Source organism: Tinamus guttatus, unplaced genomic scaffold, assembly GCF_059628265.1.
Source record: "Tinamus guttatus ecotype Peru unplaced genomic scaffold, ASM5962826v1 Tinamus_guttatus_pri_ptg000118l, whole genome shotgun sequence".
In the NCBI taxonomy this organism is placed as follows: Eukaryota; Metazoa; Chordata; class Aves; order Tinamiformes; family Tinamidae; genus Tinamus; species Tinamus guttatus.
Genome location: NW_028288652.1, coordinates 227,782 through 238,908, shown reverse-complemented (window position 1 = coordinate 238,908; position 11,127 = coordinate 227,782). Strand labels below are relative to the sequence as shown.

Sequence of the window (11,127 nt, the reverse complement as noted above, 5' to 3'; positions counted from 1 at the left end):
TCAGGCTGCCCCGGCCGCTCACAGAGGAGACACCTCCAAACGTCTCCCACACGCAGCAAGCCCGGGCGCTGCGAAGGCGCAGGGAAACCCTCCAAAGAAACGGCGCACGGGCCTGCCCCACTCCAATACACTTCCCGCTTGCGGCCTTGCTACGGGAGGGCTGCGGCGGCCGCCCGGGAGGAGAGCGGGGCAGCCCCCAGGCCGCCGGCCCCAGCCGCCTCCGCAACGGCCCCGAACACCTTCCCCCAACCGCCTCTCGCGGGAGCACATGCGCGGAGGCAGGCGCCGGCGGACGCCACTTCCTCTCCGAGGGCCAGTTGCCATTGGCGGCCGAACCTCCCCGAGCGCCTTCGGGCCCTCCCGGCGCGGCGCCGGGGGCGGGGCGCGGCGCCAACGGCCGGAGCGCCGCGCGGCGCATTGTGGGTCGGCAGAGGAGAGTCACCGCTCCGCCAGCGCCGCCATCTTGTCTGCGTCCGGCCTTGCCACCGCTCCGGGGCCCGCTCCTTGCGCTCGCCGAGCGGCGCGGGGGCAGCGGCGGCCAGAGCGGCCCGGCGGGGCGGCGCCCATGCGCGCGGGGCCTCCCTGCTCCTCTCGCGGGCGCCGCTAGCGAAGGGGCCGGGGAGCGGGGCGGGGAGGCGCGGCCGCCGGCGCGGCCTCCTGCTCGACCGCGATGGGTCGCTCCCGCAGCCGGAGCTCGTCCCGCTCCAAGCACACCAAGAGCTCCAAGCACAACAAGAAGAACCGGAGCCGCTCGCGATCCCGCTCGCGGGAGAAGGAGCGCGCGCGGAAGCGCTCCAAGTCGCGGGAGAGCAAGCGGACCCGGCGGCGCGAGTCGCGCTCCCGTTCCCGCTCCAACACGGCCCCCTCGTCCCGCCGCGAGCGGGAGCGCGAGCGCGAACGCGCCTCCTCCCCGCCCGACCGCATCGACATCTTCGGGCGCACCGTGAGCAAACGCAGCAGCCTCGACGAGAAGCAGAAGCGTGAGGAGGAGGAGAAGAAGGCCGAGTTCGAGCGGCAGCGGAAAATGTGAGTGCGAGGGGGTGGCGGCGGGAAGGAGCGGCCTAGGGCCCTGTTGCCTTCGCCCCCCCGAAAACCACCCTCGACCATTCCGGAAAACAGGCCCTCGCACACCAGGCCTTCGCCGAGGCCTAACTTGTGCCTCTCTTCCCGCCTTCATTTCCGCTCCGCCGGCTCCGTGGGGAGGCGGGAGCCCCGCGGCGCATGGCCTCGCTGTCACCGGGCCGAGCCCTCTCTTCATATCCCGCTCCGCTTAAACTTAAACTTCCCTCTGTAGCCGAGGCCTCTGCTCTCCCAAGGCTTTGTGAAGCGCTGCCGCCCTTGTGCCCCTCCCCTTCCTTCTCCCTCTCTTTTTTTTTTTTTTCCCTCTCCCTCGTGGAGCTTATATTGCGTTGGGCTTGTAGAGTTGCCCATCTTGTTGGTTTTAAGGAGTGGAGTACAACACTTATTAACCTGCGTTGTCTTTCTTTCTTTTTTCTCTTTTTTTTTTTTTTATCCATCCATCCACCCATCCATCCATCAAACTGGCTAGCTATTTATCATCTATCTGTCCTGCTGCAAAGAGGACAGTGAGGCCAGGGAATTTGTTTTTCTTAAAAATCTTTTCCTTGTCCAGTTCCGGCTAATACTGTGGAGTATAGTTCCTCGTGAAATCTACAGAGATGGGTACATTTTGTTCAAATAAGGTGGAATGGGAGTTCAATTGTCTAGTAACTTTGTTAAGTAATGAAAGAGGAACTTTCTGTAGTACAGCCTATAGAAAAGCCATTGTAAAAGCTGTAACAGCGATTCTTGTTCTTGAATGTTATCCTCATTTCTTGGAGCAGTGAATTTAAATACTGAATTCAGAAGTAGCTGTTTGTGTGAAGCTAGTGAATTCAGCTGATTCTCCAGTGCAGAATTTTGCTCTGGGCTTTATTCCAACTCTACGGCTCAAATGCAGTAATTCCTATTATCTGTAGTTCAGAAGGTCTGGTCACTGGAAGTTGCCACTTAGGTACTGATGCTAATGAAGAAAAGAAGCAACTTTGTGGCGGACTGAATTAACTTGTTCATATAATGAAAGTGAATCTCTTCATCAGTCTTTCATCTTAGTAGTTTCTACTTTTTGCTGGGATGGTAATTTTCTGTATGGACCCTGCAAGTGCATCAGCTTTTTTTTGATTGGAAGCTTACTGAACTGTATGCAGTCCTTTCTACAGATTTTATAAAATCAGTCTTTAAGAAGACAAATTAAAGAAGAGTATGCTAAAAATGTTTAGGCGTTAATGACTTTTCTGTTTCTCTGGAGTCATTAATAAGTGGGCATGAACTCATGTCTGTGTATCAAATGAACCATACATGTGTGGTAGAAAATGAATAGGTACTGTCACCTGTAAACTATATCTTTGAGTTTCTCAAGAAAATCAAGTTATAAACACAATCAAGTTATAAACACAAGCATAAATGCCAAGCTCATTTATTGGAAAATATTATCTTTATGAGCACCAGGTGACTTTATAAATGATTTTTGAGAATAAATTTTGTCTTGATTCCATATCACTACTTTTATTTTTCCAGTGTCGTAAGGATCATATCCTCAAAAGTTATTTATAATAGCACCATTGCCTGTGAATGTAGAAACATAAATTTGCTTAGCTTAAATGAGTTTAAGTAGAATTTTTGGAGGCGACAAAAGACTTGTGCAAGTGCAGGGCTTAATTTGAGTACATCACCAGTTGCTTCACATAAGTGACTTTTTTTAAACTTAGTTTGTCATTCCAGATTTCCCTAATGTTAAAAGTGCAGTTGAATAAAACGCTCAATTGCAAGCTTTCTGAAAAATCTGTTCCTACAAAACAGTCTCTGGCATATGCCAAGCTGTGTCACTGAAGGAAAGTACATGCTGCTGAATAGCTCTAACAGCAAAGAAAACTTTTTTTTTTTTTAATAAGAGATTATTTGATAAAAAAAAATGTAGTGGCTTGGTGAAGACACAGTGAGGCGGATGTGTTTTTCTTTCTGCAGAGTGATTTGTTTTTTCCTATCAAAAATCACCAAGATATTCAGTATTGCTTTGGGAAAAGATAATGCCGGCCTGGTATTACTGGAAAAGTTTGCCATCTTCTGAGGAATGAATAAATTCCTTCTGCTGGGGATCAATGTCTAAAATACATTTACTAAATTAAATGGAGTAAGAATTTGCTTCAGAACAGTTTTGAAAAGATGGTACAAGATTGGGAAGTCTTTCACATTGGTATTTCACATGTGCTGTCCATAGGGATCCATACTTTAGTGTCTCCCAAGCATGCATGTTTGCAATTGCACACGGAAATCTAAAATTCAGTAAATGCTACAACTTTTAAGCTATTTTTATGACCGTCAACCAAAATAAGATAATAAAAGGCAAGCATTTTGAGCGTGACAGGAAATTGCATCAGATAAGTGTTACTGTAAATTGTCGGTTTCTGGTGCTGACAGGCCAGAGGCATGTTTATAACGCTGTTCCATACTTCATGGAATACTTAAACTGAAAGTTCAGTTTCAAGGTTAGATCAGAACAACCTTTTCCCCCAAAGCCTATGATAATCTGAAATAAATAATACCTCACTTTGGGTTCACTTTGTATTTACATTATATAAATACATACCATGTGTGAATGTCTACTTGCCATATCACACTGGTGGTAGGAAACCTGGAAGATTTCCTATCTGGAAGAGCTTTTTCTTAGTTGGTAATAAACGTGGGTATTGAGTTTTAATATATGCTTTTTACTGAAAGCTTAAACAGTGCACAGGCTAAGTGATAGAGTTGCCTTCAAACAAAAGGAAGAAAGAAAGGACATTTGAGAAAAAGCTTCTAAATTGTTAAACGAGCAAGAAAGAAACATTGCAAGGATTTATTTAGTTCTTGAACTGGTATATCTTATTTTGGATAATTATGCTGGAAACAATGCCACAATAAGGAAGTTAAGGAGAGCTGAAATATTTGAGATTGGGCAGCACCTGGACAGCACAGAAACAGCACCTGGAATTCATACTAATAATATTAAAATTATAGCTTCCATTACTTCTGTCTTTTTATATTATTTAGCAGTTTGTTGCCTTGGAGATGGAGGTTTTAAAGGTAGGATTTTAATGCTAAGTGTAACATAAAACTGAGCATGTTTAAATTCCTGAAGCAGGAAAAGTGCACAATTTTTTTTTCTTGCTTTTTACTCTAAAAATTACCTTTCTCATAGCAAGAAGTAGCACGATACATTGTCTTGTTAATTTCGATGTCTTGAGCAATGGAGAGATACTTAATAACCTGGCTTCTCTGTATAAGAAACGTTGTTTTGCCTTATGTCTAAGGGAAATGTATTGCACCTACCACTCTAAGGAAGGGATCCATGTGTGCAAGGTGTAAGGCTTGTAATGCTGGTTCTGCAGCGTGGTTGGTGCCGTGTCTTTGTCAATGCTATTTCTATATATATATATATATATATATATATATATATATATTTACTGACAAAAAAGTAATCTTCGTGTTTGCCTCTTTTAGTCGCCAACAAGAAATTGAAGAGAAACTCATAGAGGAAGAAACTGCTCGAAGAGTAGAAGAGCTCGTGGCTAAGCGCGTAGAAGAAGAACTGGAGAAACGGAAGGATGAGATTGAGCGAGAGGTTCTGCGCAGGGTGGAGGAGGCTAAACGCATCATGGAAAAACAGTTGCTCGAAGAACTCGAGCGACAGCGACAAGCTGAACTTGCAGCACAAAAAGCCAGAGAGGTAACGCTCGGTCGTTTGGAAAGTAGAGACAGTCCATGGCAAAACTTTCAGTGTCGGTTTGTGCCTCCTGTTCGGTTCAGAAAGAGATGGAATACAGCAAATCTAATTCCCTTCTCATGTAAACTTGCATTGCTGCGAAACCTAATTTCTAGCCTATTCTGAGGAGCTCACTGATACTTAAACAGTTACTCTCCTAAAACCTGAACAAGGATACTTGATTTTTAATGGAACTGACCTACATATTTCAGAATTGTTTGAAACTTTTGCCATGGCTGCAGGATTTATCAACGGTCCTTTCTTTTTGGGGAAGGGTATTAAAAATCTATAATTATGTATCCTTCATTTGTTTTCATTTTGCTTACCTAGACTGTAAGAGGCTTTTGCCTTCAGTCAGGCAAAGAGCAGGGCCCAGCACTGAGCTGCAGTACCTGTCTTTAACAAATAGGTTTCTTATTCTCCATATAAAATAAACATTTTCCTTGAGCATACATTGGACTAATTCTGGGACTTCGAGCATAAGCCCATCCACGTCTTCACCAAGGATCTATGTCCAAGTCATTATATCCATTTTTAATAACTACTAACAACGCCTTTTTTTTCCCTAGAAGTTATAAAAGAGCAGGTTGCCCTTGTCTGAAGTCAAGCTGAACATGTGACTTGGGTTTTTGGTTGTTGTGGTTTTTTTGTTTTTTTGTTTTTTTTTTCTTTTTTTGGTTTTGGTTTTTCTTAATTAGCAGCTGGAGCGGAAGCTGAAAATGTCTTTCTGTGAGACAGTAACTTGCTACTAAAGGCTTTGCCTGCCTGCACCACTCATTCCAGGATCCAGAAATTTCAGGGCAGGTTTTAAATCTTAAGGGAAATTTGTGCTAAGTAGTCACAAGTATCAAACAGCTTTTTCAGTCTGTGTCCTCCACATTTTGAGTTAATATTTTGATTGGCTTACCAGAGGAAAGTCGTAATTTCTGCTTCGAACTAAATGCTTGTCTGTTACATAGTATCTTTAAAAACAAACAAAGAAGACACTATTGCAATTCAGCAGTTTTTTAAGATTATTAAATTCTCCTTGTTCTGTAAATCTAAACCTTAACTTTAAGAGACCTGATTTAGAAACATTTATTCATCAAATGTTTCATATAGTGAGATTTTCGTTTGATCGGATCACATTTTTTAAGAAGATATCTTTGTTGTAGTCAGTTCAGTGGGGAGAAGTCCCGTCAGTTCTTTACAAAGGAGAATACCTGGAGTGAAGCGTGCTAGCCAGTAGCTGGTTACTAGTCATAGTAAGAAGTTTTCTCTTCACATGCTTGCTTTGTTCATGTTAACTTTTTTTTTCTTATACAGACCCAAACCTCTGGCTAACTTTAAATCTTCCAAATATTAAAATATTTTGGATATATATCATGTGAACTGAAACACTTCAGAAACTTTCACGCAGTCTTCATATTTATGGGTTGCATAGAGTTCCATAAAATTCACCAAGAAAACAACAATTACAAGGCTTTATTTCCTGATCATGCCTTCCCTGGACTCCTGAATTCAAGTTCAGACTGCAAATGACAGTTCAACCTGTCTTAAAATTGTCAAAATATTGAATGTTAAGTCCATTCTCCCCATGAAAGAAGCCCATAGCTCCATGAAGTATGGATGACCATTTGTATTTTTCACTAACAGTAAATGTATTTTTCTTATTAATTGTTTGCCTTAGGAATGATTTACATATTTTTGTTCCTTCTTATCATAAACATCTGCATTCCTCAGCTCAGCCTTCCTTGTATGTTGTTTCTTTATAAATGGTTGAGCTGCTGATGCAGGTATTGCCAAGCTAACAGTACAAATCATTTTAAAGAGGAAGCTGGCGTGTATGGCAGCCGAGGAGCACACTCTGCAGGACACTGGACAAGACAGTAAATATTCAACTTTTAATGCTGATTAAAGGAGTATAGGTAAAGAATACGTAGGTATACTTAATTGGTGAGACAAACTATTCACTTTATTTATATTTTATATATTGCTTTTTAATTTGGTAAATACTATCCAGTTTTTGTAGTTGTCCTTGTTGATTTGTGTGATGTTAAAATTCTAGTCATAAATTGTCAGGTTTCTATGACTAGGGAGGGTTTAGTTGGTTGCTGTTTGGACTGGGCGGGATGATTTAAATTTAGTTCTAGAGACCAGATTTAGTGGCTGCACAATTTACCTTTGTGAGACAAAATAGGTGGCTCTAAAGCTGCCACTTTAAGTCAGTTCACAAAAGAATTCTGAGAAAGATTAGTGAACATGCAGAAATGAATATTTTACTTTACTAACATCTTGCCCTGTCCTCCCGTTTAGGAAGAAGAGCGTGCAAAGCGTGAGGAACTAGAGCGAATACTAGAAGAGAATAATCGGAAAATTGCAGAAGCACAAGCTAAACTGGTATGTGAACATGTAGTTAAAGTTTTCTAGGGGAATACAGGTCCCTCTGCCTAATTTGCAATGCAATTAAAATACACAAGATTTTTAAACTGTCTGTTGCTGTCTATGTCCATAAGGATTGTTCTCCATCTCTACAGAGAGAGACCAGCTCTTTAGCAGTAACAGTGTTCTGAAACTAGTCAGAGACTGGTTCTGGTGCAGATAATTTAGAGAAAGATTACTACCTTTGGAATTTAGAAGTACATGTTAACAGTATTTCACAGGGCTACTGGAAGTATACTTGCAAATACATGTTTAATTTCTAGAATGTGAATGACTAAGTAATTCTGTCTTCTTGAGTAGGACAAGTACAAACTGGATTGAGACTAGTATAATGTTATACAAGTGCTGAAAGGAACTTTGAGCCCATAAGCTTAAGACTTCTACATTATGAAAGTCTTAACCCATGTTCGTCTCATAGTAATTTAAGCGGGTGCCTGCCTCATGAGGATATTTGGTATGGTTTAGCTGATTCTAATCAATTTATGATAAGCCAAACTAAGCTTCTTTAAAATCCTGCTTGAACAGTTTAAGTCACTCAACTAATTACAGCTTTCTCAGGTGAACAAGATCTCTTTTAAACTGTCTACTTGAACTGAATCTGCTTTAGATCTCACCCTGAGGTGGTGTTGCTACTTTGTCCTTTTCCTGACCTCATATGGAGGAAATGGGACAAATGGAAAAACTGAAGTGCTAACCGATTTAATGAACAAAATTGGCGACTTCAGAAGATACCTGAAGAGGTTCTGTTTAGGAAATGTTTGTGATTTTTTACTTCTTGCAAGCAGGTCCATAAGTAGCACATGAATTGTTTCACTTAACTCACTGCATGCTGTAATAGCGTATCAATCTAAGGACTTGCTGGAAGTCAGTTGACAACTGGTTTGAATTAGGAGGGTCTTTTGGACTTTGCTTTTGGAGGGTGAGTTTAGAGCGCGTTTGAGGGAGCATTGCTGTATTTCATTGTATCTTCATCTTAAATATGGCATTATATAATATGGCTCTGTTTGTGCATTGGCTTCCTAAATGAAAATACTTCAGTGTGGTGTTTCCAAACAATACTGAAAAACCTTATATGTAAGCATTCAGTATTTTGGTATTCATCTGTTAGTGTAAAAGTCTGTAAATAGAGATTTTTAAACTCAATTCATGTAACTATGGTGTCTAGCCAGGGTAGAACTACTTATGCTTGGGAGTTGTACAGAACTGTAAACTGCTTTTACGACTACAAAATATGTTGGCCTGAGTTCTGCTCTTTTCATATGTAGGCTGAAGAACAATTGAAAATTGTTGAAGAACAAAGAAAGATTCATGAGGAAAGGATGAAACTAGAACAAGAGAGACAACGTCAGCAAAAGGAAGAGCAAAAAAAGATCCTGGGCAAAGGAAAGTCTAGGCCAAAACTGTCCTTCTCACTAAAGAGCCAGGATTAAGTTGCAACTCTGAACTCTTAAAAGAAACAGGAAAAAAAAAAAAACTTTGTATGGTAGCTTCATGTTGAAGTGTTTTTTTTTCCTCTTCTCTCTCTCTCTCTCTCTTTTTCTCTCTCTCTCTCTTTTTTTTTTTTTTTTTAAAGTCTGGAAAGTTAGCTTGTTCTAATAGGGGCTGTGCTCTGCTTTTCTTTTTTCTTTTTTTTCCCCCCCCCCCCTCCATTAAGCTAAATCCTTATCAGATCATTGTTGCCTTTTAGAGAGTAATCTGTTCTCATCTATTTTGTTTATTAGTGATCTGAAAAAGATCAGGTCACTTTATGAATTGTGGGTGATCTGATAAGGTTTTACTTAGCTACGCATCAGAGTTTGACTCTGATAATTGACAGAACTTTATACTGGGTATTGCTGACTTTTATTTTTATTTTTTTTTTAAAGTCAGTACATACCTTGGTAAATTGTCATGGTATTACTGGACCTCTGTGGTTTATTGTTAAATCAGTGTCCTGTGATACTGTCCCATTGTTGCGCTTGATGTTCCTGATACAGGTAAGGAAATAGTTTGTCATTTCTGCTATGAATACATAGAGAGAGTTCAGTATTGTCTCTGTTAGATTTGTTTTTATTACATTGACAGAATTCAACCAGCGTTCCCCATTGTGTAAATAAACAAATTTGCTGAATAAAGTGAAAGTCTTAAATTCATATGTTTAAGTAAATTTTTTTAGTACACTTCTATAAACAGCTATAAGAATGACAATGCACATTATTAAATTCAAAATTATAGTGGTATTTTTTTAAGTTTGCTTTAAACTATTGTGGCTGCTCCTACCTATAATGCAAAATTACACACAGTTAAAAATCCCTGCGGTTGTGAGTGTTTTTGATGGCTGTTGCTTTTTTCATGAATGTCAGGATTTATTCTTGACAGAAACATATTTCAGCTGCAGTATCATGTTTAAACAGCTGTTTGGCTTACTGCATCCAGACCAATACTTTGATAGCTACTCCCCTTCAGTTTACCCCATAATATAATATGTTGTGTAAGTTAAGATCTTTACCATACAATGAATTGACAGATCCAAAAGGAATTAAAAAAAAAAAAAAAAAAAACCTGGAGGACTGGATGGGCTAGCACACTTGAACTCCAAAGCAGAATGTGAGACTTAAATACATTGTTTCAGCCAGAAAGCAACTGTTATTCGTATATGAGATCTTTGAATGTTATCCATTTATATATACAGGTTTTATTTTGAAAAATGAAACTACAGATTTAAAACTTTATATAAAAAATCCCCTTTTTGTATATAACTCTACTACCAAAATCTGGATTGCTATAGCTCGTCCAGTTCTAAAAACTGTCTTTTTCCTGTCAGTGTGTTACATCTGTAGTAAACATAAACTGAAAGATATCAGTAGTTGCCTGAATATTTGAATGTTTGCTGGACAAAATTGGAAATAATTTCTTATACTCCCAACAGATGTTTCTGTAGATTTGGCAAATTAAATGTGGGAGCAAGTGGAATGTATCACCGAAAGCAATGTTCAGTGTGCTTTGTATGGAACTTGGGATTGGGGACAGGTTGGTGTGTGTTGCTTTGTCCAGTATGTCAAGATCAATGTGAAGACAGCAAAATACCTACACTATTACTGTACTTAAATTTGTCTTTATATATTGTGTTACAAAAGAGGGTTGCTTGATGCATAGAAACAAGCTGAAACCAAATCATGTACGTGACCTGTTGGCAAGAGCAGGCTGTATTTAAAGTTCAACTGATACCTGTGTTTCTAAAACTGAAAACATCCCCTGTTCCCTTATGAGAAACAAGCTATTAAAAGTCAATACTGAAACAGACCTATGCATTTTTGTTTGCTCTCCTCTTCAAAAGGCAAGAAGCCATGTTCTCCTGCACGCAGCTGTGTTATTAGGCACTTCGCTCTTCATTGCTAATTTGCTGTTAAGTAGTGGCATTTGTTTTCTACGTGTGTAAGTTTCTGACTTAGGTTTACAATTAAAGGAGTTTTATTTCCTTCCTATTACATTTTTAGGACTGCTGTGTGCACAAAGTATCGAATCAGATCCTTTCAACATCTCCCACTTTCTTACTTGCATTTTCTTGTCCCCACCATCAGAAACAGGCTACATATTTTGTTCTTTTTGGGGCAAAAAATCACTTTGGAAAACCACCGTATCTTTATTTTCTCTGGTAGGTAGAGTTTTATAGACTTCATGTGGGATGGGCTTCAAATTTGAAGTCCTTCACATTTGATTCTGGCATTTTTTAAAAAAAATTACTGCCAAACTTCAGGCATGCTGCTGATTTATAGGATAGGCAGAATTGGGGGCAGGGAAAGAATCAATGTAAGGTGAGAAGGGGAAATGTTCCATCTTCCCGTGCTGCACCTCATTTGACAGGTATCAGGTATGGCAAAATGCAGAGTGACGTTTGGGTAGTGATTAAACAGTGTTACTGCACG

The 11,127-nt window shown here is 40.6% G+C and overlaps 1 protein-coding gene across 2 annotated transcripts; it reads left to right on the top strand.

Annotated features, from left to right (window-relative positions):
- The first annotated feature begins 537 nt into the window (after positions 1-537).
- ARGLU1 (arginine and glutamate rich 1) lies at positions 538-10,504 on the top strand. Of its 2 annotated transcripts, none has more exons than XR_015913189.1 (4): positions 538-1,026; positions 4,540-4,765; positions 6,612-7,180; positions 8,488-8,576. XR_015913189.1 is itself a non-coding variant. In XM_010216013.2 (4 exons), exons 1-4 carry the CDS (start codon positions 671-673, stop codon positions 8,650-8,652), a joined length of 831 nt encoding a protein of 276 aa, XP_010214315.2. In that variant the 5' UTR covers positions 563-670; the 3' UTR covers positions 8,653-10,504. The 2 variants fall into 2 exon arrangements, 1 of the variants encoding a protein (XP_010214315.2); XM_010216013.2 differs by having other exon boundaries at positions 563-1,026; positions 7,097-7,180; positions 8,488-10,504.
- The last annotated feature ends 623 nt before the right edge of the window (positions 10,505-11,127 follow it).